The sequence below is a fragment of the Bison bison genome, unplaced genomic scaffold, assembly GCF_000754665.1.
Source record: "Bison bison bison isolate TAMUID 2011002044 unplaced genomic scaffold, Bison_UMD1.0 scf7180017864043, whole genome shotgun sequence".
NCBI lineage: Eukaryota > Metazoa > Chordata > Mammalia > Artiodactyla > Bovidae > Bison > Bison bison.
In genome coordinates, this window is record NW_011494615.1 from 4,168,135 (window position 1) to 4,195,711 (window position 27,577).

The 27,577-nt window shown below is 46.1% G+C and overlaps 1 protein-coding gene across 1 annotated transcript in view; it reads right to left on the bottom strand.

The window, feature by feature from the left end:
* ITGA9 (integrin, alpha 9) overlaps positions 1–27,577 on the bottom strand; it is a 369,261-nt gene that overhangs the window by 306,632 nt on the left and 35,052 nt on the right. Inside the window, exons 5-8 of the mRNA XM_010835514.1 lie at positions 14,132–14,199; positions 8,475–8,604; positions 5,362–5,447; positions 2,641–2,709 (exon numbers count right to left, since the gene is read on the bottom strand). Coding sequence (XP_010833816.1) covers positions 2,641–2,709; positions 5,362–5,447; positions 8,475–8,604; positions 14,132–14,199 — 353 coding nt within the window. The remainder of the gene's footprint in view (positions 1–2,640; positions 2,710–5,361; positions 5,448–8,474; positions 8,605–14,131; positions 14,200–27,577) is intronic.

Below are 27,577 nucleotides of genomic sequence, written 5' to 3' on the forward strand. Positions count from 1 at the left end.
CTGGTGATTTCGTACGTGCACCTGACAAAGGATGCCAACCAGTGAAGACCACAACCCTTTGGGGTTTTGTCTCTCGTACGGTGAGGCCAGGAGACAGGACTCTGACCAGATTCTGGTCACACAAAAGCAGAAGTGCACTGGGGGTTTCCTGAGTCAGAACCTTCCTTTAAGTGTGGCTCCAGACACAGGGGTAAAGTAAAGACATCCTTTGAAAGTCTGGGGTCATGTCCTTTCCCGCTGTAATAATGGAGAAGTCAGAGGGACAAGAATTTCTCATTTCTTTTGACAAAAGCAGAATAAGACATCTAAAGGGAGTAATGGTCTATTTCAAAATCAGCAAGATGATGACGGGGGTAAAGCTGGAAGATGGTGAAACAAGAGGGCACAATGAAGGACGGATGCCACCACAATTCAAGGAGAGGGCGAGAAGAGCCTGCAAGAAAATGAACAGCAGCTCTGAAGCTGGGAGGGGAGACAGCTGGCCCTTGGTCCCCTCCTCAGGAAGCCCCGCTGTGTCAGAATGAGGACACTCGAGCTGATCTGCAGGCTGGTCTGTGCTGGAACCCAAATCATCACATCCTCAGGAAGATTCCCTGTCATGCCACCACTCTCAAATCTGCTCCCCAAAACCTGCCCACAACTCAGGCAGAGATGGGCGGCCATGACAGCTATCATGCAAACCAGGAGGGTTCTGAGAAAGAGAAAGGGCACAATTATGGACGGCTGGTTCCACCAGGACGACCAGCATCAGCTGGGTCTGTCCTGGGCGCAGGCAGCGGAGGTGGGGACACAGGGAGCAGAGGGGAGGTACAGTGACCGCTGAATCTGAAGACACTCTAAAAATGGGGTGACAGGGGGTTCAAGGCCCACAATTCACTTTAAAGAGTCCTTAAAAGATAGTAGTTATGTAAGGTGACAGACGTGCTAACAAATCTCAATGTGATCATCATTTCACAATATATATGTGTATCAAGTCATGCTGTACACCTTTAAAGTGTTATATATCAATTACATTCAATAAAGCTGGGGCAGGGTGTGGGGGGAGAAGGAATCCTTAATTTCATGCTTTCAAGCCCAGCATACTGGAAGGGGAGGAAAGGGAGGGAGGGTTTTCCACAGGAAAACTCACCCACTGATTTTTTTTGGAGCAAGAACTAAAATGTTAGGCTACATTTACCCCTACTTGCTCTTTGGAACTCTTTTTCTCAGAAACGGCATGGGGGTTATTTCTTTTCTAACTTTAGAGGTGCTTGGAAATCCTTTTTTTTTTTTTTGCAGAATCACTCACAGACTTTTTCCAGTGTTGTTGCTTTGGGGTTTTGGAAATGTTAAAATAACACAGGCCAGCATAGTTCCCGGGGGAAGGCAGCGCTGCTCTCAGGGAAAAGCTCGCAGAACTGGGTCGGGTGATGTACGTTTTATTGAAAAGGTTATGACAGTTATATACTAAGAATACACATGAAGGCTGTTAAAACTGCAAATAAAAAAAAAAAGCTCTACTTGTGAGTGGGACTTTTGGAACTCAGAATGTGATTCCCCAGCAGAACAGTACACGATGGTGCCAGGCTGGCAGGAGGCAGGTGTGACACAGCAGGACCGGAACTGGGGCATGCGGCCCACCCAGGAAGGAAACAATCATTTTCCACGCGCCGCCCCCCACCCCCGACTTTTCTTAGGGTAATGATAGGAATGTCAAAGGGTGATTCTACCTATCTCCTCGAATCTCCCTCCCAAGTCCCAGGTATTCTGTGCTTCTTCCCAGAGCTCACTAAGGCCTCCACCAAGACAAGCCTCCAAATCACCCCCTTCTCTCCCTGCCTGAACTTGCCTCCTCTTAGTGCAGCCGGTCTCACCAAACAATCCTGCCAGCTGAAGCCAGGCTAAGGTGTGCACCACTGATAAGCCCATGAAAAATGGAATCTCTACCTGGCTTAATTTCAGAACATGGTACAATATAATGGAAACTTACTGGAAATGGGGAGGGAATTAGCAAGAGGGTAAGGATAACATGATGACACAGGCAGATAAACCTTGCCAGAACTAATTTCAGGGCAGCCTTCCCCAGCTATTTCTATTTCAAAGTCCTAAAAGGAACCGGGTGATCTTTGTTTGGTTTTTGTGGGGCAATGGTCCCTATGGCAATGAGGGCAGAGGGCTCGGGATGTGAGAAGGAGGGGCAGCTTTGGGTTGATGAGATAAGGGAGAGGGAGAACCACTTGTGTGCAGGCCTCCTCTGAAGATAATCGGTCATATATCTGTACTCAACAATGCCTGATCTTTCTGGAGTTGGGAGAAAGGCAGACAGAGAGGGACAGAGAGGCAGAGAGATAAAGGCAGAGAGAAACAGGGCACACAGTCTTTCTGAGGAGTATCTGAACCATGGACAACCTTTAAGACTTCTGTGCTATAACTTGGTCATGTACAAACTCATCCTGCTACCTGTCTCTACAACACGCATGAATCCAGGATTCTGCAGGTCACACACGATGCCGAGAAAGTCAAGGCTCCAACATGCAGTAGAACCAACATGTAAACGCAGGGCACAAACAGGCCTTTAAGCCAACTTTCTAAATAAGAACTGATTCCGACATGATGACACCTCATAAACAAACAAAAAGACACTAATCCCAAGGATCTCACCTTTTTACCTGAAGCTTGAAAAATCTTAATTAAGGTGCCTGATCTTCGGTCAGCTCTAAAAATATAAACCTATGGAAGGAAAAAGAATCCAGGTAAGAAGTGAGCAATGACCAGGTATTTATCAGTATTCTCCTGGGGGTCCTATTTAAATGCCTGAACAGACACACAAGTTTGCCTACACTAGCTGATGACAAGTTATTTTACCAACTTTACAAAGAAAGTATCCTTTAATCCTGAGGCAGAAATCACCCCCATGCCTCCTGAACCACATCATCTACGGAGGCTGTGCCTAGTAAGACCCAAGGAGCTTCCAAATTGCTACCAAAAAATCAACTCCTGGGAGAAATATTTTCTTCCTTGAAACATTTCCTTCACTCCAGTTAGTTAGGGCCTTAGCAGGTGTCACAATAAAGTCAGCCCTTGGTGTCTGCAGTAAATGGGGTCCAGAACCCCTGGGATACCAAAATCCATAGATGCTCAAGCCTCGTATGTACAACAGCATAGTGTTCGCATATAACCATGTAGTCATCTCTACATTACCTAGAGTATCTAATACAATATAAATACTATGTAAATAGTTGCAAATACAATGTATAAATACATTTGTACAGCAAATTCAAGTTTTGCTTTTTGGAAATTCCTAGATTTTTTTTTTTCCTATTTTCATTCACGGTTGGTTGAAACCACAGGTGTGGAAATACAGATACGGAGGGCCAATTTTGTAAGACAGAGGGGTAGATGGGAGAATTTTAGACAAAGCAGTTTTCCAAAGTGGTTACACAGAACATTAGTTTCATGAGATCTGCTTGGATAAATATGAGTTTGGTTTGGAAAATGACAGAATTAAACAAATTCCTTTACTGGGGACCTTTCAGAGCCTTTAGCATCAGCATGTACACCGTAAATCTCCACCACAGCGGGGACTATTTGCACAGAACTTCCTAAATGACATGAGTATGTAAGTTTTTCTCCAAGTGGCATCTTAAAGGAAGAGCAAATGTCCCATGAGAATCAGTGTTGGGGAGCCTCCTGTGGGGTAAGGAATCACCATCTTACTGCAAATGCTTTCTTGCCCTGACACCAGAAATGATGACCAGCAAGATCCTAGAGGCCAGAGATCCATCTTGGGGTCCTCAGGAAGCAAGTGTGTACCAGTTCCCATGCCTGGGAATATGGAACGATCACCAGCTTTGCTAACTATGACAGTTTCCCAGTGCCTCTCATGTGCTCTGGCTGAAAGCAGCAGCTTCATGTTTGTCTTTGTTAACTAGATCCACGATGCCCTCTGTCTGGTTCTATCAGTTTAAAGTACCACTCTCATCCTAAGACTTGACAGGGACTACACAGTTTTCCCAGCCATCTGAAGAAAAGACAATACAATCAGATCACGTTTTCTTGACTGGTGATTTAAAACCAACCGGTGATTTAAAATCAATTGGTGATTAAAAAAAAAAGAGGTTGTCAGCACTAAGGCATCCACATCACTGTGAACTGGGAGGCAGGCACGTTTGCCAATGCTACAGAGATGCCTGGTCACACGCAGCTCCTCCCAGAAGAGATTATCCATATGAGGACAGCTCTTGGCTCTGTTCCTCTACCATGTAGAGAAATTCATGTGGCTAAGAAAGACCTACGCCTTGCTTAAAGTTATCAGAGCTCATTTGTCCACCTCCCCTGTACTCAGGCCCTGGATTTTTATCTGACTTCATTTGCAAGGAAAATGACATCTGTGTCAACAGGGACTGGGGCACATGCCCCAGAAACATGAGCGGCAACTTCTAACTCCTGCCGAGGAGGATCCGGAAAATAACCCTCAAGACCACCCAGCAGTCACGCCTCATCTGCTGATCAGACTGACATCCTAGCTGAAGGCTCCAGTTAACAGTGGTCTCGGTCCACCTGGGCCTCTCCAGAATCCACTTTTCCAAGTCCATGGAGATACAATCAGATTCTATCATGTGTCCACCCCTACGGATTCAGACTAAAGACCATTCCTCTGTTCAGTCTTACCTATAGGACAACTACAGAGCTCGTTAAAATGCAGATTCCTGACTCATTCTAGACAGACTCAACTGGATTTCCTTTAGCCTGGAGCTAAAGATCCAACAAGCACAGTTCTCCATATCCCAGGCCCCACAGATGCCATGATTCCCAAAGGGATTCTGACTGCCCTATATTTGTGGAGTCTTTTCTACACTCTGGACAGACAATTTAGGGAAACACACCCATATATCCCCACTCTATCTTCTGGGCTGAACCAATCTTGTTCTAAAACATTGGAGAAAAACAAAAAATATGAGAATCTAGGCCTAAAAATAAAGAAATCCCCAAAGATATCTGGGACTAGATGTGGCTCCATTAAGTCAAATTTGGAAAGGGTTTGGGGAAGGGGAGGGTTTGGGGTTGGGCAGCGCTAGGTACCATTACTTTGGAGGATGCCATGATGCCAGGGGTCAATCTTAATCATTCCTCAAATAATACAGAGTCAGTCATGTAAAACATTCTCAGATGACAACATGTAGAAGACACAGAGGTCTAGAAGAACACTCTGAAGAAGCTTTCAAATTAAATTCTCAAAAGAGGCTGAGTGAAGACAGGTGATTCAATATTTCATCATTATCCAGCAGCATGTTCACATCAACATGAGCTGACAAATCTCTGAAAAGAGGCAGTGCGCTTCCCCTCCTGACCCCATGCTAGTTCACACACTTTCCTCCTCACCTTCCCGATGCCTTCATCCTGCGGGGCACCTCCTACCACATCAGTGGAGGACACGTGAGAAAAGTGGCCGGCAGTAACTGCATAGCCTGCAAAGGACAGAAACCAAGGATGAGCTTGAGAAAGAAGAAAAAGACCCATCAGAAGACAGTGTCTCTCAAGCATCTTTTATCTGGACAATTATGATCCAGTTATTCTTGGAACATAAATTGCACATGTGCTCAGTCGCTAAGTCATGTCTGACTCTTTGTGACCCCATGGACTGTAGCCCGCCAGGTTCCTCTGTCCATGGGATTCTCCAGGCAAGAATACTGGGCTGGGTTGCCATTTCTCCTCCAAGGGGTCTTCCTGACCCAAGGATCAAATCTGAGTCTCCTGTGTCTCCTGTACTGGCAGGAAGATTCTTTACCACTGAGCCGGGAAGCCCCAGGAACAAATGGCAGCTGTCAGCCTTCTCACTGTGGAATGGCTCATCTCACAAAAAGACACATTCACAAGGACCCAGGGCAGGAAAGAGTGTTTTCTGAGTGTCCTCTTTTGAACAGGTGCTATGCCAAACATTCTACATCTGTTTTTTTGTCGTCGTTGCTCCTTTCTGAAATATAATCCTCATACAGTAAATTACACACATCTGACGTGTAGAATTTAATAAGTGTGGACACATGGACATAACCATGCAGTCACCACCCAGAGTGACTATAAGCACAGAATCATAAGCCCAGAAGGTTCCCTCTTTCCTTCTCCCAATCACTACCCCATTCTGATTTCCATCACCATGCATTACTGTGCCTGTTCTAAACATCACTCAATATAACATCTGCAGACTTCCCTGATGGCCTGTTGGCTGAGACGCCACATTCCCAATGCAGGGGGCCCAGGCTCGAACCCCGGTCAGGGAACTAGACCCCACATGCCGCAACTAAGATTCGCAGGCCACAGTGAAGAGTTTGCACAATACAACTAAGACCAAGCACAGCCAAATAAATAAAAATAATTATTTTTTTAAAAAACCCATAACATCTGTGAGGTTTAGCACATGCTGCTGAGTACAGTGGCAGTTTCTTTTTATGGTTGAGTATGTTCTCTTGTATGACTATGTCATAACGTCTTTATTCTCCTAAAGCTGGGCACTTGAGTTGCTTCCTGTTATTTCAACTTTATTGTGAATAAAACTGTTGTGAAATTCTTACACAGGTCTTCAGATGCCACTGCCTCTAATCTCCCAACTCTATGAGGAAGATATGATTATTTCTTTCATTTCACAGATATGGGCACGGAGACTAAACGTGGGTAAGCAACGTGTCCGAGATTACTCAGCAAGATTCAGATCCAATCTGTGTGTCTCCCAAGCTCCTGTCATGAGCCGTTACACACATCCCTTCCTAAGAAAAGGGAGAAAAATGCTTACAGTTGGAGGGTGGATAGATGGATAGCTGAGCAAAGAATCTGGAGGCAAAAGGAATCTAGAAGTAAAGGTAAAAGTTGTCTGGGCTTGGTCTTAGCGTCTCCTGTTTTCTGAGAGCCCTGTTGCAGCAGAAACCCTGTACAGGTTGCCACGTATTCTCCAAACCTTTTCCTTAGCCGCAAACCCTAGCGCTATGATCATAAGATGCTTGCATTTTGTGTAATGTCATATTATGATCAATTCTCACTCGCCAGGTGACTGATTTCTCTCAGGCTGGAGGTTCATATTCCCTAATAGCATGATGAGTGCCCACAGAGCTTCAGTGACCCTGTGTGCACGAGCTTCTGAAGCATGAGGGCCTCTGACGGACACACAGGGAAGAGCCACAGGGCTCAGAGGGGCTAACCTTGACCCGAAGGCCATGTCCAAACTGGGCTCCCTCCTGCTTTCTCGTCATCCTCTCATCTAATAAACGTGTGCTGCCCCAGGTACTATACCAAGACCTGGAAATGTCAGCCAACTCCCCTCCTCAAGGAGCTCCCAGTCCCAGGGAGAGGTCACACCACTGGACTGTGCTGTCTGCTGAGCGCCCAGACTCTGGGCTCAGAAAGTACAGGCTCAACCCCCGCTCTACTACTGATGAACCATGGGACCTCGGCAGATTATATGACTTCTTCACCTCGGCTTCTTTTCCTATAAATAACGTCTGCCTCATAAGATTGTTCCAGGAATTAAAAGAAATAATATGCAGAGCCTGACATGACATGGAGTAAGTCTTCAATAAATGAGAGCATTAACGAGCTGGGAGCATAGAACAATCAATGTCTCAAAGACTCTGAGTAAAGGTCTCAGAGCCTGTGTTACTGGCTAAAAAACTTGTAGTTAGAAGGGGAAAAGGCAAGTCAGCGAGTTCCTCCTGTCAACTCACAAGTGAATCTCTATGCAAACGGCGGTAAGGGGCTCCCCCAGATTTGAAATAAGTGTAATAAGTGAAAGAATGTTGTTTTCTCATCATTAGGTCTTGCTAAATTTAGCTTCATTTTCAGCCCAGAATTGCAACATTTAGGGCCTGAATTAAAGAAAACAGGCATGTCAAATTGTCTTATACACAAGCAAAGACAGCCCCTCTCTGTTCTCTAATAAGCATGGGCTTGTCCCAGGTCATTCTGGCCTGGTGGCTGCTCACGTAAGTTGTGTATATTTTCTTTCCAGAGGATTAAAAGGATTGAGAAACAAGAAAAGTTTTTCTGAGCCTTTAATTAAACTTTAGGATTGGGGTGCCATCTGTCATGCTCATGTCTGGTTCTTATTATTTCTATCTGCAACCAGTCTTATGACCAGGAAGCAGAGACCTCACTACAGGAAAGTCCTAGAAAACCAGAATTCTCTTGCATTCATCTTGTATCTAATCATCTGAACCCAAGCATTTGCTACAATAAGAAAAGAAAATGTTTGCTTCTTTGGAGGTTCAACTGTCAGCTTTGTAATGAAATCACACAGTTTAAATTCAATCCCCTCTTTTGTTCTCCTATCTGCCTTCTGTGTGTGTGGCTCAATGTTGAGGTATCCTGGTTAAAAGTGCAACTAACTAGAACAATAGATGCAAAAGCCAAGGAACTCTGCTTCCCACCAGGAAAGCGGTCACTGGCAAGCTTGGTGGCAGTCTCTCCCACTTCCCCTTTCCTACCTGTCATCCCCCTGAGCTACTCACCCAGGTAGGTGTACCTCCTGTTCATGATCACTTCATCATTCAGTTTGAAATAGGTGTTGTCCGTGAGGTTCAGCACTTTGACTGTCCCAGACCAATAAAATGAGCCTGGGGCGCCCATCACCACCAGCTCCTACGAAAGAGAAACCCAAAGGTGAAAAGGGAAGGAAACTGAAGAGGGGATAGAGGAGTGTGGTGAGATCCACAATCACAAGGAACTCGTAATAAACTAAAGATGCCCCACCAGAACTTTCTTTATGAGCAACACAAAAAATTCACATTTATATTATTGACAACTGCCAAGATATGGAAGCAACCTAAATGTCTATCAACAGATGAATGGGTAAAGAAGATGTGGTACATACAGACAATGGAATATAGTCATAAAAAAGGACAAAATTTTGCCATTGGTTGCAACAGACGCCATTATGCTAATGAGATAAGTCTGACAGAGAAAGACATCATTAAGTCTTTCCTTCCCCTATAGGAAATCCTTTCTCTTTTATTATATTTTCTAAAGTATCTACACCATAATAAGAAATAATAAAAATTATTCTTCAAACCAAATCATTGACTTTTCATTCAACAATATTTATTAAGCATCTTTTACTAGGTAAGAAAGCTTATACCAGGTCCAAATATCATTCAAGTCCCTTTCCACAACATTCCCTGGGTAAGACAACATGGAAATGTACAAAATACTTTAGAAAATACTCTGTCCTAAAGGGTTACAATAAAGACAGGTATGGGCCTTCCAGGCTCATGGAGACGCCAGACGCTGCACAGGTCACACCGCTCGTGGCTGACACGCACCCACCCACCCTCTTACACTCTTATGCTTCAGAAACATCATTCCTGGCTGACCCTTCCCTGCAGAGCTGAAGCTGCTGGTTTCCAACGAGTTCTCAGAGGCTAGATCCTGCCCAAAGAGGTCTGAGTTTCTGATGGCAATTCATAAAGTGACACTGAATTCCAAGAGTAAATGTCTGAAAAAAGCCAGAGCCATCTAAATAGAACAGCAGAGAGAGGAGGACAGAGAAGGCAGAAAGAAGAGCATGTGTGTGGCAGCAGCAGCAGCAGGACAATATTTTAAGCAACACGTGTTTCGTGGTCAATTTGGGTAACAGCTTTAACAAAGCAGCACGTGAGCATCACTGGAAAGAAGGCCACTAGACTCCAGCCTGAACGGTTTGCTCTTGATAATTCAGGAAGGTGTTGACTAAGAATGACCATTGAGAAGCACTTCATTTTAAGGTTCTAAGATCCTATCTGGGCTACCCTGGTGGCTGAGATGGTAAAGAATCTGCCTGCAATGCAAGAGACCTGGGTTTGATCCCTGGGTCAGGAAGATCCCCTGGAGAAGGGAATGGCAACCCATTCCGGTATTCTTGCCTGGGAAATCCCATGGACAGAGGAGCCTGGAGGGCCATTGTCCATGGGGTCACAAAGAGTCGGACACAACTGAGTGACTAACACTTTCACACTTTCACTTTCAGGGTATCTCACTGTTTTATAAAAATATATCACTTTCTGCACTTAGGATACATCTCTAGGAAAACACAAGCAGTGCACTCACTCATTCTTTCATTCTCCTTTTACTTATCTGTCCTCTGTAAGGGACTGCCCAAGTACTAGCAGGGACATGAGAAAGACAAATGATCATCAGAGCAGAGACTTTCTCCTTGGCCTTGAGCTCAGGAAGAAATCCGTAATCAGTGCCCAAACACCGGGAGCACAGAGGGTCATAATGAGCAGTATCCCCAGTGCCAGCTGCACACACAGTGTAGAGCTTTCCCCACCGGCAGCCTTTCCTGGACCAAAGCTCTGAGCATCACCAGAGATCTGAAAGGCTCTTCAGGCACCAGGCAGTGGAGGTGCTGCTTTCTGATAATTCAGATCAATCCAGGGAAAAAGTTAAGAAATGTACATTGAACTGCATCCTCTCTTTCAAACATTATAAAGAGGATAAGACAAAGCCATCTCTCCCCTCAAAAACATTTAAAACGAAAAGCATTTGTGTTTTTTCCCCCTTTCCTCTTAGTGTTCATGCCCCCCTTCTCCCTGCAGTTCAAATTATTAATAGATAAACTGAGGCCCAGCCTGAGACCCTCAGGGCTGGGGGTAGGAAAACAGTGTCTCTGTGAGACTCCCTCCTATTTGGCTTTTTCCATCCGCCGTGGGTGCAGCCTGGGCCCTTTTGCCCCTGCCCACAAGTGCCAGGAAAATGTGATCAATGCTTGGCTCCTCACCACCCAGGAAATAGCCAGCACAAATGTAACACACAGAAGTATGCGCTCCTCCAAAAGTCCAAGGTCACCCCTGCCAAAATCCCATCAATAATCAGCACGGGCCTTTCCACAAAGGGCAGAACTTCCCAGGTACCTGGAGCTACCCAAGATTTAAGCTGCGGGCATTTCTCGGTGCCCTGCAGATCGGCACAGGCAGGGAGGCAAAAGAGTCCTCAGGATCTGTGACAAAAGTCTATGTCGAACTAATTTCTACCCAAATGTCCCCAGGTTCTCATGGTGGTGTCCCAACGCTGGCGGGGCTGGGCTGTCTTCTCACACTGCTTAGAAGTATCTATCTCTGTTATCCTAGGCTGCAAAAATAAACATGTTCCTGAAAGTTCTCTTCTTGTCCTCAACGCTGGGCTAAAATTTATGTGTCCACAGCTCAAACAGCTTTGATAACCAGGGTCACTGATCTTCAAGACAAGCAGTCGCCTTGGGCCCAAGAAGTTTGGGACAACAGGGCCATGACCGGAAGGCCACGGAAGAACATCCAGCTTGGGAGGCAGCTGCCCATCCTGTGCAGGGAAGGCCCAGCTCCCAGTGAAGGCAAACCCAAGTGACAAGGTCAGCGGGAGGGCAGGAGAGGGGTGCAGGGCTGCCTGACCCCTTCAACCGCATTTCCTGCCTGGCCTCCAACAGCCGAAGTTCCAGAAACAAGAGAGTCCGCGAGTTCAAAGACCTCCTGTTTAGGGAGTGCAAAAGCCTGGGAACTGAACCAAAGGCCAAGGGCCCCTGTGGCTAGAGATGGCGTGGCCAGGTCAGGACTGAGCCCTCCAGACCCTGCCCACCTGCAGCGCTCCACACACCAGCGCCACTGCTCCCCAACCACGCTTCCCTTGGGCTCTGGAGCCCAGGGCCTGGGATCCCAACAGGTCCTCTGGTTCCTCTGGGAACCCGGGCTGGCACGGCCCCCTGCTTACCCTCTGCACCCCTGAACTTCCTCCTCTTCACCCCCCAGCCCCAGTGTCCTCATCCTTCTTGACTCTCCAGCTGGAGATACTTGCTCCCCAGGACTCCTCCTCCCCCCTAGCTCCCCACCACCATCTCTGATGAATTCTCATTTCTGCAATGACTTGACTTTCTCTTCCCACTGTCTAAAGGAGGTATTCTACACACATACACACATACACACAGAGCCCCCCAACCCCAGACCCATGCTAAGCACACCTGTGTGCTGTGCTTAGTCATTCAATTGTGTCTGAGTCTTTGTCACTCCATGGACTGTAGCCCACCAGGTTCCTGTGTCTGTGGAATTCCCCAGGCAAGAATCCTGGAGTGGGTTGCCATGCCCTCCTCCAGGGGGTCATCCCAATCCAGGGATCAAACCCAGGTCTCCTGCACTGCAGGAAGATTCTTTATCATCTGAGCCACCAGGGAAGCGTATCTAGTCCCCTCAGAAACATACTAGGATTGGTCACATTGAGGCTACGTTCTAAAAACATTCGTGTGGCCATCCCATGCCATTACCTCACATGGCACATGTCTAAGGCAGACCCCGTGGTTTGCCTCTTCCAGTGGGTTCTTTCTGGGGCAGCCCTCTTTCCACTGGTACCACCATTCCCCAGAATCCTGGCATAAAACCTCCCTCCTCCACCCCACAGTCCTCTGCTTGCCCAGCCCACTGACGCTGCCTTCACATTCTCTGACTGCTGTCATCCTTTTGATTCCTGAAGCATCCCCCTCCCCAAGCTGCCCTGTCATTTTGTGGCAGGACCACATCACAGCCTTCAACCTGGCCTCCCTCCAGGCTGCCCCACTTCCAGACTCCTGGGCACAAGACCTGCCCAAACAGCCTTTCTTACAGCACGGCCACTACCGTGTCTGTCACCTGCTTGCAAACTTACAGCGGTTCCCTGTTGCCGACTGGGTTGAGTCGTTCTCACTAGATCTCACTGGAGGAATAACAGCCACAGAAATTGCACCACCTAAATGCTCACTGAGATGGAAGACGGTGACCTTGGCCTACAGCAGGATGGTATTTCAAACCAACGAGGATAAAGAAACTATTTAACAAACCAGTATCAGAACAACCAACCACACACTTAAGAAAACAATGTTCATTTCCCTCATATAATATTTGCAAACATAAATCCAAGATGGATTAAAGATATATTTTTTAATCTATAAAAGTGGCATAACAAACTATAGGTGACCATTTCACACTCTTAAGATGGGGATGACCTTCCTAACAGAGAGGTCTAGAATCCAGAAAGAAAAAGATTGTTAGATCTGACCAAAGATGAATGTTCACTGTCTGTAAAGGAACCATGTGTGTGTTAAGTCTCTTCAGCTGAGTCCGACTCTTTGTGACCCCACTGTAGCCCACCAGGCTCCTCTGTCCATAGGATTCTCCAGGCAAGAATACTGGAGTGGGTTGCCTTGCCCTCCTCCAGGAGATCTTCCCAACCCAGGGATCAAACCCGCATCTCTAATATCTCCTGTGTTGGCAGGCAGGTTCTTTACCACTAGCGCTATCTGGGAAGCTGTGATGTGTATTTTACTACCAAAAAAAAAAAAAGCATGGATACAAGGAGACAAATTCGGGGCCAGTGTATCTCCAGCCAATGACCATGGCTCTTCTGAAGGGTGATGACAGTGGTGATTAAAGCTGTCATATCTGGGATGTACTCTGGAGGTTAAAACAATAAGATTGTGTATGATTAGAAGTAAAGTAAAAAGTACATTTTTTTTTGGCCTGAGCAGCTAGCTGGATGATGGGGCCACTTACAGAGCCTGGCATAGAACTTTTCCCGTGGCAGACCACCATAAAAACGAGAAATGAGGAGCTGATGTGAAGAGTAGACGGACAGTGGGTGAGAATCACATGAGAAAATAGTCCCCTAAACAGGGGCCACCAGCCAAAGGTCATGGTCCGACAGAACAGATCATAAGAATCCGAAGTCATGGTCCTTCAGAAACTGGGAAAGGGGGTGGTTGGGGCTGTGCAGAAAAACTGAGTCTCTCCTCTAAGGAGAAGGATTGCTAGGAGGTGATGTCTGGATGCTTAATGTAGCCTCACATCTGCTGGCAAGAAGACATAAACTTAACTGGGCGTTGTCTCTCTCCCACCCCCTTGAATCAATTCCTTCCATAGGTCTCAGAGTCAAACTGACTCCTGGAGAAACCGTCCGAACGGGGGTCCAAATGGGCCGGCTCACCCCCTCTGCCCCGTGGCCTCTGGCCAGGAGGTGCCCCCACCAGTGGCAACATCCTTCCCTGGATGTGAGGACCAGAATTCACACAGAGATCAAGGATGGGACCAGGGGGCGCAGGGGGATCAGAAGACCCACCTCAAAGGGCCCCTGAAACCCCCATTAGCCAAGAAATGAACACCCGTGAGAGAAGAGCGGCCCAAACAGCAATACCCACCTCGGTGAAGAAGCCCGCTATCCCGGCCTGGCAGGAGCCGTGCTCCTCTCCGTACTTCTTCTTGTACTCTAGAGGGGCGGGGAGGGAGAGAAGCAGACCACAGCCTCGTCAGTGTGTGCCAGGCGTGTGTGGAGCAGCCCGGCGCGCTGGCCACGGCCCCGCGTGCGGCTGTGGGCAGGGCCTAGGGACGCCGTGCAGACTGGGGCACAGAAGGAAAGTCTCAGGAATCCACCAGACCTCAAAAATCCAGGCTCCGGGGCCATCAGGTAGTGAGGCTGCCAAGTGCCCCGACGGACTTCCTTTGTATGTGGGAAAGGAGGAGTGGCAGCCACCGTAATTAAGTGGGAGGCTGGTGACAATTACTTCATTCAGCCCAGAAAGGATGGGGAGCCCCAGGAGGAAGGAAGAGCTGAAAACATGACCCAGAAACAGAATGATGTGGCCATCGCAGTGTGGAGTCCCCTGGGAGACAACGAAGCCTCCCAAAAAGACACCACTTCCAGCTGGAGGCAACACGCCTTCCCGCCCTCAGAGCCCAGGCGCTGCAGGAAGAGGGCATCCTGCTGGACCGGCCCCAGCGCACGGTGACAGCATCACTCTGAACTCCTCGTGTGGAAGGAAAAGGGGAGACCTCTCCAGGCCAGAAGAAAACACACGAATGGGTTCTCTTCCTCTGCCATTTCCTCAACTCCCAATACTCCAACCCAACAAACGGGAACTCTGTTGCTACTGTTTCATATTTCCCTTGGCATTTTAAGTTTAGCAGGTTCTGGGCACTGTACCAGCTGTACTCACATATCATTTCATCAATCCCTCATCCCTGGGAACGCATAGGGCCATTTGTAAACAAGTGAAAGCCCCAGAGGCTCAGAGCGGTTAAGTGACTCCTCCGAGGGCACACAGCTAGTAAATGGCAAAGCCAGATTCTACCCAAGTGTGGCAGACTGGGAAATCCCTCATTCTTTCACCTCTGTGACTGATCAAAGGTTTTGCAAAGTGAGTGGTTATACCAAACCCAGAAGGTGACTAGCCATTTGAAATAATGACAGGGGTAAAGACATGGAAATGGAATGATGTCCAGCTTAAGTGATTAATTACCTGTGAAACTGACTTGGCTGGACATAGACTCAGGGCGGCCCCCGGGTACCTTCAGGTCTAAGCTACCCTGTAAAACAACCCAGTGACCCCCTTCCCCATGTCACTCCCTGCCTCCCCAGGCTCCTGACAAGTCTCTGCTTCCATTAAAAGCAATATAGTTCATTCTGAAACACAAAGTAAATAATACAAAGGAACAATGAGGCTGTGATTGCAACACAGTGCCACTTCCTGCGGCCCAGAGTGTGTCCTGGAAGAGAAGCGGGGGACGGGCTCAGGGGAAATACACAGAGTAATTCAGTTTCTAACAACACTCACCGCAGAGCCTGGTAACATTTTCCAGTAAGTGGCCATTAACCAACTGCTAAATTACAACGGAATGTCAATGGAGTTACTCCTCTTCCAGGCGAGGGCTAAATCAGTTCCTTCTGCCTTGTCCTGTTATTACAAAGAGAACTCACAGCCCTGACAGAAAGCAACCCAGTGACGATGCAATGCAACTTCTCAGCAACATCTTGCACCCAGGGCCGGGAGCAAGGCTTGATGCAAAGTCATAAACAGATCCTGCATCAAACTGTATGATGGCAAGAAATCACAGAAATTAATAATAAATCTTATATCAAATAGCACAATGGCAAGAAGGATCGGAATGCCCCAACTGGAACAAACAGTCATATTAAATGTGGAAGGTCTGGCAAAAAGCACATCCACCCACCGACTCTAGGGTTAAACACCCAATCCTAAGTCTTGGACAAATGAAACATACAAAGGAAATTCACATGAGCCGAAGGAAACTCCGGTGCAGGACACAGGAGTTCAGCCTCATAAATTTAGCACATGAGTAGGAATTATGTAGGAATCTTTCATGCTTTAAAGAAAGAAGTCTCAAGGTCTCTTTTGTGACAGGGGCTCCAAAAACAGACGGAAAAACTTGTCTTTCTCTACATCCCCAAACTCCGCTGGTGAGCTCTGAGCCAGGAGCAGACCCCAGGGTTCCTGAGGTAGACCACAACCATTCTGGGATCTGGGAAGGTCCCAACCCCACCCCAGACCAAAGGCCAGCAGGGGAAGCCCTTTGACCAGCACCCTTGCCTCAGCCAGTATCTTGGCATCATTCAGAGGCCAGCCCGGCTCCCTGAGCTGGGACAGCCTCTTCCAAGGTCTGTGGACCAGAGACACACAGGCAGCAGGCACCATCACACAGGCTCCGATGGTCCTAAAACCCCAGGGTCTATACCTGCCTCCTTGGGATGCTCTAGAGCAAGGAATCAACCACATGGGGCTCCTGACTGGTACCCAAGACTCCTGATGAGAGGACAGGCCATGTTCTGACTGTCCAGAAATGTCTGTACTCTGGTTAACCCCTTCAACCTGGAACAGGATCCAGTCCTATGCTTCCACACTTCAGGGCCCCTCCCTACTGCACCACACTCTTCAGCAGGCAATTGTGGCAACTCCAATCTAGCAAGGCTCCACTGGGATGTGTAGCTGACATTTCACATTTCATAGCTTTCCAGAACCTTCCAAAACCCCTCCTCAAGCTTCTCTGCCCAGGTGACCTTGCAGGTAAAGTGATCCCCTCTCTCCACTTCAAAATGTATTCATCACATAGTTTATTCAACACCAAGACAAGTTCACTGATCTCAGTGCCTCTAATACAGCCCTGTACAAGGTATGGTGTGTGCAGGTGAGGCTTTGCCAAGGAAAGGGGTGGACGCTGTTGTCTGTGCCGACACAAGGCCCCGAGCAGAGACGCAAAGGGCCCAGCACATTCCTCCAGACGCTGAGTACCTCAACTCTCCAATCTGCTCACCTTGGACCTCTGTGCCCTCTGACCTCCCAGCCCTGCCCTCTGACCTCCACCCCAGCCTTGCTTGAAGAGGAGCTGTGTCCTGGGTGCCAGGAACCCTGCTTCTCCAATGGGTGCCATCACTGACCCGGAGCCCTGAGGATGATGGTGGGAATGACTAGAGCAGGTCAAGGATGCACAGCATGGATTTTTCTGGGCTTTCCAAACCTAGGTTGGTTGATTCTACCTTAGGCAATACCATCTCCCTCTCAGGCTGCAGGAGGAACTGGAAAGAATACTCAGAACCAGCTCTTCAATCCCTGCCTACCCCCTTGGCATGATCCTCCATGCACAGTCCTCAAAGCTCTGAGAACACAGATGGGATGGCCACGCCCAGCACTCCTGCGACAAAGTGCTCTTCTTCTAAAAGTCAAACTCCTGTGAAGAAGTGACGTGAGCAGCCCTTACACAACACTTCAAAGTTATTCCTGACCAACTGAATCTTGAGACTAGCTACCATTGTGCAAGCACGGCCACCCAAACCCCAAGTCAAGTTCTGTGCCTGGCCTGCCCCTTTTCAGTAAAAATCAAACACCCACACTGTGCTGACCTACCAGATATTCAAAAATCCTGATTCAGCAAGAAGTGCTCTAAGAAATTATCTGTCAAGTGAGCAAGACCACACAACAGATAAACTAGCGCCTCAGGGTGCAGCGGTGGCCCCTGAGGCCTGGGCTCGGGCTACAGGGCCTTCCCAGGAGGCACTGAGTCCTGGGCCACAGCATGCTCCAGTTGTTTCCACTCTTTTGAGTGTTATTTCCATGAGTTAAGGATACTACTGTTACTTTAACCTGATTTCTTCTGCAAGAAAAAAAAAAAAAATATATATATATATATATAAAATAAGATACGGCATCCAGTTCCATCACTTCATGGCAAATAGATGGGGAAACAATTGAAACAGTGAGAGACTTTATTTTCTTGGGCTTCAAAACCACTGCAGATGGTGACTGCAGCCATGATATTAAAAGATGCTTGCTCCTCGGAAGAAAAGCTATGACCAACCTAGAGAGCATATTAAATAGCAGAGACGTTACTTTACTGACAAAAGTCCATATAGTCAAAGCTATGATTTTTCCAGTAGTCATATATAGATGTGAGAGTTGGGCCATAAAGAAAGCTGAGCACCAAAGAATTGATGCTTTTGAACTGTGGTGCTGGAGAAGACTCCTGAGAGTCCCTTGGACTGCAAGGAGATCAAACCAGTCAATCCTAAAGGAAAATCAATCCTGAATACTCACTGGAAGGACTGATGCTGATGCTAAAGCTGAAGCTCCACTACTCTGGCCACCTGATATGAAGAGCTGACTCATTAGAAAGGACCCTGATGCTGGAAAAGATTGAAGGCAGGAAGAAAAGGGGACAAGAGAGGATGAGGTGTTTGGATGGCATCACCGACTCAATGGACATGAGTTTGAGCACATTCTGGGAGTTGGTGATGGACAGGGAAGGCTGGCGTGCTGCAGTCCATGGGGTCGCAAGGAGTCAGACATGACTGAGCAAATGAACTGAATTGATAATATATATAAATATATACAAATACACAATACATAAAAACATATATATAATACATAAATATATATTTTAATATTTTGTATATCTTGTTTATATTACCTAATACATTGAAATATTATATATATTATATATATATGTATATATAAAGGGCAGGTTGAAGTTTCTAAACCAGTTCTAAAACATAGGCCTTTCTTAAAAAAAAAAAAAGTATATATATATATATGTAGGGCAATCTATCATACCTATATGCTAGAAAGCTTGCTTTTGCTTGTCGACACCTGAGAAGCAGGAGAGCCTCTATGAGAAGGGGTGGGTGTGGAGACAAGGGGCTGCCCCACCACAACACAGCCAGGTCACACAGCCTTGCTCTGTGGATAGGTCAGGAAGCACAGGGTGGAGGGCTGGGACAGGACCGCCAGTCTCCTGCGTGGCCAGGAAGAACTGCCCCTGCACACACAAAGGCAGTGGGCCCCTCAGTATCCACCCACTCAAGTCTCCAAATGCCCTCAGGATGTGGCCGGGCAGAGAGGACCACAACCTGCCAGTTTCCTTCCTCTCTGCTATAGAACAAAACGTGTGTCCACCTTGAAGCAGCAAGAGAGAATCGGGCTTGGCAGGACAGCAGCGCACAGATGCTATAACAAACCTGACTGTTAAACGAGGGGAACTCAATCAGGGAAGCAAGGCATGGTGGCCTAGGCATCCCTCGGAGGAGCTGGGAACCGGCTGGAAAGCTCTTTCTGATGTGGGTGGGTCTGAATTACGTGGCCTGCGTCATACACTTTGATTCAGTAAGATGTATGGCTCCTTCAGCCTAAAAATGGTAGTATTTTCCCTTGGTTGAGCTGCTGGTTTCACTAAACCCTGTCTAAACAGCAGGCAATTCAGAGAGGGAAAAAATACTGGTTTCCAAACGTTCACAACCCACAACTTGATGCATGGAGCTTACACTAATGAATTTAATTCATTCAAGAATTAGCCTGGGTGGGGTCGCTTCCTGCACTCTTCCCAAAACACTGGTGGGATAAAACCAATCCACTGAAAGATCAAGATGCACTATACAGTGTAACATATATTCTTCCTACTGAACTCTTCCTTTTATCCATTCGAGAAAGTTTCATCTTAAAGCAAGTCTCTTTAACACATCAATTTAAAAGCTATCTTTCCATAGTTTCTTAGCTTAGCCATGAAATAAAATACCAGATGGAAAAAACTGCTTTCCACTCTTCATGTCTAAATTTTTGCTCAATTTCTGAGTGAATACTAACCAACTGATAATAAAACAATTTGATTATACAAATGAACTTATACACAAAACAGAAATGGGGCTTCCCAACGGCTCAGTGGGAAAAGAATCCACCTGCAATGAAGGAGACGCTAGAGACACAGGTCTGATACCTGGGTGGGGAAGATCCCCTGGAGGACAAAATGCAACCCACCCCAGTATTCTTGCCTGAAAAATGCCACAGTCAGAGAAGCCTAGCAGGCTACATACGTACAGAGAAGCCTAGCAGGACCCATACAGTCCATAGGGTCGCAGAGAGTTGGGCATGACTAAGACATCACCAGATGGTCAACACCGAAATCAGGTTGAATATATTCTTTGCAGCCAAAGATAGAGAAGTTCTATACAGTCAGCAAAAACAAAACCAGGAGGTGACTGTGGCTCAGATCATGAACTCCTTATTGCCAAATTCAAACTTAAATTGAAGAAAGTAGGGAAAACCACTAGACCATTCAAGTAGGACCTAAACCAAATCCCTTACGATTATACAGTGAAAGTGACACATAGCTTCAAGGCATTAGATCTGATAGACAGGGTGCCTGAAACTATGGACAGAGGTTCATGATATTCTAGGAAGCAGTGATCAAGACCAAGAAAAAGAAATGCAAAGAAGCAAAATGGTTGTCTGAGGAGGCCTTATAAATAGCAGTGAAAAGAAGAGAAGCGAAAGGCAAAGGAGAAAAGGAAAGATATATCCATCTAAATGCAGAGTTCCAAAGAATAGCAAGGAGAGATAAGAAAGCCTTCCTCAGTGATAAATGCAAAGAAGTAGAAGAAAACAACAGAATGGGAAAGACTAGAGATCTCTTCATGAAAATTAGAGATGCCAAGGGAACATTTCATGCAAAGATGGGCACAACAAAGGGCAGAACTGGTATGGACCTAACAGAAGCAGAAGATATGAAGAAGAGGTGGCAAGAATACACAGAAGAAGTGTACAAAAAAGACCTTCACGACCCAGATCACCACGATGGTATGATCACTCACCTAGAGCCAGACATCCTGGAATGTGAAGTCAAGTGGGCCTTAGGAAGCATCACTACAGATAAAGCTAGTGGAGTTAATGGAATTCCAGTTGAGCTATTTCAAATCCTGAAAGATGATGCTGTGGAAAGTACTACACTCAATATGTCAGAGAATCTAGAAAACTCAGTAGTGGCCACAGGATTGAAAAGGTCAGTTTTCATTCCAATCCCAAAGAAAGGCAATGCCAAAGAATGCTCGAACTACTGCACAATTGCACTCATCTCACACGCTAGCAAAGGAATGCTCAAAATTCTCCAAGCCAGGCTTTAACAGCACGTGAACCATGAACTTCCAGATGTTAAAGCTGGATTTAGAAAAGCCAGAGGAACCAGAGATCAAATTGCCAACATCCACTGGATCATGGAAAAAGCAAGAGAGTTCCAGAAAAACATCTACTTCTACTTTATTGCCTATGCTAAAGCCTTTGACTGTGTGGATCACAACAAACTGTGGGAAATTCTTAAAGTGATGGGAATAACAGATCACCAGACCTGCCTCCTGAGAAATCTGTATTCAGGTCAGGAAGCAACAGTTAGAACTGGACATGGAACAACAGACTGGTTCCAAATAGGAAAAGGAGTACGTCAAAGCTGTATATTGTCACCCTGCTTATTTAACTTATGCAGAGTGCATCATGAGAAATGCTGGACTGGATGAAGCACAAGCTGGAATCAAGATTGCCAGGAGAAATATCAATAACTTCAGATATACAGATGATACCACCCTTATGGCAGAAAGCAAAGAAGAACTAAAGAGTCTCTTGATGAAATTGAAAGAGGAGAGTGAAAAAGTTGGCTTAAAACTCAACATTCATAAAACTAAGATCATGGCATCTGGTCCCATTACTTTATGGCAAATAGATGGGGAAACAATGGAAATAACGACAGACTTTATTTGGAGGGGCTCCAAAATCACTGCAGATGGTGACTGCAGCCATGAAATTAAAAGATGCTTGCTCCTTGGAAGGAAAGTTATGACCAACCTAGACAGCATATTCAAAAGTAGAGACATTACTTTGCCAACAAAGGTCCATCTAGTCAAAGCTATGGTTTTTCCAGTAGTCATGTATGGATGTGAGAGTTGAACTATAAAGAAAGCTGAGAGCCGAAAAATTGATGTTTTTGAACTGTGATGTTGGAGAAGACTCTTGAGAGTCCCTTGGACTGCAAGGAGATCCAACCAGACCATCCTAACGGAGATCAGTCCTAAATATTCATTGGAAGGACTGATGTTGCAGCTGAAACGCCAATACTTTGGCCACCTGATGCGAGGAGCTGACTCATTTGAAAAGACCCTGATGCCAGGAAAGACTGAAGGTGGGAGGAGAAGGGGATGACAGAGGATGAGACAGTTGGATGGCATCACCAACTCAATCGACATGAGTTTGGGTAAACTCCGGAACAGGGAAGCCTGGTGTGCCACAGTCCATGGGGTCACAAAGAGTTGGACACGACTGAGCAACTGAACTGAACTGAAGCAACTAAGCACGCACAAAACAGAAATACAGAAATAGACTTACAGACATAGAAACCAAACTACAGCTACCTAAGGGGAAGGGGGGAAGCCTAAATTAGGAGTTTAGTATTAACACATACATATTACTTATTATCGGAAAAGGCGATGGCACCCCACTCCAGCACTCTTGCTTGGAAAATCCCATGGACGGAAGAGCCTGTTAGGCTGCAATCCACGGGGTCGCTAAGAGTCGGACACGACTGAGCGACTTCACTTTCACTTTCACTACTTATTATACATACATATATATATATACACATATACCATACATAAAATAGATAAGAAGCAACAAGGACCTACTATACAAACAAGGAACTATACTCAATGTTTTGTAGTAATCTTTAAGGGAAGAAACTAAAAAGCCTCAGTTTTCTTGTCTGTACAATGGACATAAGAATAGTTACTCCCCTATGATGTGATTATCCAGTAAAATCATAAATGTTAAGTACCAAGCAGAATACCTGGAACCCAGAAAGCGTCTGCTTGAAAAATATTTGGTAACTCTCAATCTGTCAGTGTCTCTAAAAGGAATAAAGCTGAAGATATCCATCACATAGATAAGCAATATTAGAAGAGGAGATTCATAACATTTGAATATCTATAAGGAAACGTTTAGATGACAGAGTTTAAGTGGTCAACAATTCCACACAATGTATGGAAACATGTTTGAAGTGTAGAATATTTTTGTGCCCAAAATAAGAATTCTTCACACAAAAGGAAAAGCTTGATGGGGCTCTTTGAGCCCAAGAGTCACTGCAAGAGATCTAGCCCCTCGTCTGGCTCTAGCTGTCCCCTCTGGTCACCCTCCAGCTTCCCCTCGAAGGGTCCTTCTCTGCATTAACGGCCCTTAATATGGGACTGCATGTGCTTTTTTTTAATTTGCTGTATTTACTTAAATGAGATAATGTTTATTAAAGCTCTTTGGAAACCATAAAATCCTATGTAAATGTAGAGCTCTTTATTTAATAAAAATTTATGGGTCTTGTTCTTGAATTTTTAAATGGATTAACTTAGCCTTTTATGGTTCTCCTCAAAACAAAAACACAACAAAACAAAACCTCAACTGCTTTTCATTTGTAAATGGACCTTGATTGATTTGTATCCCCTGTGGAGCCACAGGCCACAACATTAGAAGAATCTTCGCATCTAAATAGGGGATCTATTTATTTCCTTCTCTAGAAATGATCTCTGTCGTGAGAGATGCAGAAGAAATTAGGAATTAAAGGCCTGGCCACCCCCTGATACAAAGAAAATGGTACAGAAATCTTGGGAATCCATGGGACCATTTTAAGGGACAGTAAAATTAGACAGATTAAGACCCCAATCATTCCAAACTTGAGAACATTTAAATATGGCGTAATTTAAATTTTACATCCTCTACATAAAAGAGGAGCGCTTACCAAGCAAATAAATTTTGCAAATAGGATTTTCAAAGATATTTTTTAAAATATAATATTTTCAAGGAATCCTAAAATCTTTTTAGCAATACCCAGCTTTCTACCCTCCATTATTCATTAAAGCAGGGTCGCTGGATATCTTCTGTGAAGACGAAAGGAGACAAAAATAGTACTTAAAAAGTTAATTAGAAAATTCCCTTTTACTGAATGATCACTGTGAGCTAAAAACTGTGTTCAGTTCAGTTCAGTCGCTCAGTCGTGTCCGACTCTTTGCGACCCCATGAACCGCAGCACGCCAGGCCCCCCTGTCCATCACCAACTCCCGGAGTTTACCCAAACTCATGTGCATTGAGTTGGTGATGCCATCTAACCATCTCATCCTCTGTCGTCCCCTTCTCCTCCTGCCTTCAATCTTTCCCAACATCAGGGTCTTTTCAAATGAGTCAGCTCTTTGCATCAGGTGGCCAAAATATTGGAGTTTCAGCTTCAACATCCATCAGTCCTTCCAATGAACACCCAGGACTGATCTCCTTTAGAATAGACTGATTGCATCTCCTTGCAGTCCAAGGTAGTCTCAAGAGTCTTCTTCAACACCACAGTTCAAAAGCATCAATTCTTCTGTGCTCAGCTTTCTTTATAGTCCAACTCTCACATCCATACATGACTACTGGAAAAACCATAGCCTTGTTAGGCATATTATATACTTCAAATATCTCTTTTTTATTTTTTTTTGGCCACACCGTGCAGCTTGTGGGATCTTAATTACCAGACCAGATAACCACAGAGAAAGCAGAGTTCTAACCACTGGACTGCCAGGGAAATCCCAAATACCTCTTGTGTGTGTGTGTGTGTGTGCGCGCGCACGTGTGTGTGTGTGTGTGTTAGTAATAGGGATTAATCTCTCCATTTTACAGAGGAGGACACTGAGGTTCAGGGAGGGCGGGGGGTGGCGTCGTCTACCCAAAGTCACCCAATCAGAAAGTAGGAGCTATGGGTTCAGTCGTAGGAATGAGTGAGTGGTAAAGTCAGATTCTGAAACTAGATCTAATATACAGTGGTACCCAACTGCATTCATCAGTGTTTGACTTGGAATATGTTTTGTTAATTTAGGTGAGCTGCTCCCAGATTATTTCATATCAGTGAGAATAAAATGATAACTTGTTTACACACCTCTCCTGCCAAGCTCTGGCTTCTTGCCTCCATGGACTCGAGGGCAAAGGATGAAAGAAATCCCTGCACTTGATTTTATCAATGCACCGACTTCACTCTGGCGAGTACTAAAATCCCATGACTCAGTTAACACTAATGTTTTCGTGTGTGGCCTGTAATTTACAAAGAGTTGTCCCTGTCTGTCATCCCACTAAACTTCTCATTTTCTCACACATGTTGATAAAACCAAACCCCATATGGTAGTAATGATGTTCTCATACCAAATGAACGGTTTGACTTAGGGATACGCTCCATCCACATTTTTTGCGTCCTAAATTCATTTTTGTTTCCAATTCTCTCTACATTTCCTGGTTCCAAACAGAATATTCTGATAGCATTTCCCACCTAATGAGAAACAGGAAGCACCTGAAGAGCCAGGAGAAAAACGAATCTGTGCCAAACCAAAGACCAACTTTTTAAGAATTAAAATGTTTGAGACATTGTAGACAGGTGCCCACGTTCTTAGAAGCTCTCCAAATTAAATCAGCCTTCTGACCTTCTGGAGAGAACACGGCTGACCCTCACCGAGACCCACAGTCGGGCCATGATTAGAGAACAGTGTGCAGTCTTTCTGAACACTTCCCCCTGCATTTTCGCAGGGGCTTCCCACAATAACCCTCAGAGGTAAATGCAATGGAGGCATTACCACGTCCATTCCCATCCAGGGTCCCCCTAGAGTGTGAGGCCACAGAGGCAGAAGCCTGGGAGATGGGGCCACGCCCAGCCCCACCCTTGGGTCTTTCCACTCTTCTGCCCTGCCCAGCACCCACCATTCCTCTTTTCCATGGGCCCCAACAGGCTGCCAACTCTAGGCAGGGCTCTGTCTTTTTAGTTGCAAAATGAAATAATCCTGCCTTAATGCAACCTTGAACGTGGATGCAGCCTGGGCCCTTGGAGAGAGGTCCCTAGCCATCTACACGGGCACAGAATAGTCTCCTCACTCAGCTCTGCCACTTTGGAGACATCATGTCCCAACTCTGTTTTCCCCTATAGATGGGGAACTTCTTGGGTTTTATCCATCAGGTACTTAGCACAGGGCATAAAAGGTATTCGGTACTTAATAAAACTGCGTGGACTCTATCCCTGGTAGAAAAATTAGTCATCCTACAGTAATTAACAAATGCTTGCTTGGCAGATAGCATATTAGCAAACTGTTGTAGCTGTTGTTCAGTCATTCAGTCATGTCCGCCTCTTTGTAACCCTCCAGCAGGCCAGGCTTTCCTGTCCTTCACTACCTCGCAGAGTTTGCTCAAACTCATGTCCATGAGCCAGTGATGCCATCCAACCATCTCATCCTCTGTTTCCCTCTTCTCCTCTGCCCTCTATCTTTCCCAGCATCAGGGTCTTTTCCAATGAGTTGGCTCTTCACATCAGGTGGCCAAAGTACTGGAGCTTCAGCTTTAGTTATCGGTCTTTCCATTAGCAGATATGTTATATTAGCATATATGTGCTTAGTACATACAATCTTCCCTCAGTATCCATGAGAGACTGGTTCCAGAACCCATGCAGATACCACCAACAGAAGGTGCTCAAGTCCCGTCTATAAAATGGCACAGCACAGCTGGCCCCTCGCAGCCCTGGGTGCAGAGGGTCAACTGTAGTCCTTACTACCTACCTACCTACCCTCCTATCTGTCTGCCTAATCTGCGTATGCCAGCCATTGCTCTAAGAACTTGTGAGCTTTAACTTAATCCTCTCCACAGCCTCATGAGGTAGGTTAAGCACACGAGGCTGTCACTCATCTGAAATCATGGCATTCGTGAGCGGCAGAGCCAGGACTGGGGCTCTGGGCCCAGAGTCTTGTGCTCTTAGCCACTACACTGCTTGGCCTCCTCCTTGTGCAGCATGTAATGAAAACTGGGCCTGAGCAAGCCACCCCACATCTCTGGGCATCAGTAAAGACAAAGAGGCCAGGCTGGGTGATATCTGAAAGGTTCTGTCAAACTCCAAAATACTTCCCTTGCACTTCACCACCACATGATCCCCTACCTGGAATAGACAGCTCGCATTACTTGAGTTTTTCCACATTAAGAGAAAATGATGGTTGCCTTAAGTTTAGACCACAAAACAGGGAGATGGAGATCCCAAAGCTGGCGCACAGGCAAGGGCCCTAAGTGTGGCCTGCAACCCCACACCTGCCAGTCCCTCTTCAAGAGAAATCTGAGCATCTGCCACCCCTCACCTCTTACAGGACCAAAAACTACAGAGACGTTCTGTTCAGTCCCCCATTGTTCTAAGGGGCTGCTTGAACCCCAGTGGTCCCCACCTGGTCCCATCCCATACTCCCCCCTCTGGGCACTGAAAGACTCAGGATCCTGATGTGTGTGTGCCCAGCGGGGGAAGAAGCTCGGGCAGAGGGCATGACCACTTTGCTACTTCCCTTGCTGGTTCCAGCTGGTCGTCATTAAGTCAAGGATCAAGCACAGAAAAGAGTGATTCTGGAGACTGGAGCCCATCACTCAGCCACTGTTGCACAAGGAATGTGGGTTCCTGAGACGAGCCTGTGCCAGTCAACCATCGACGTGCAAAAACCAGGAAATCTCCTTACAAACAAT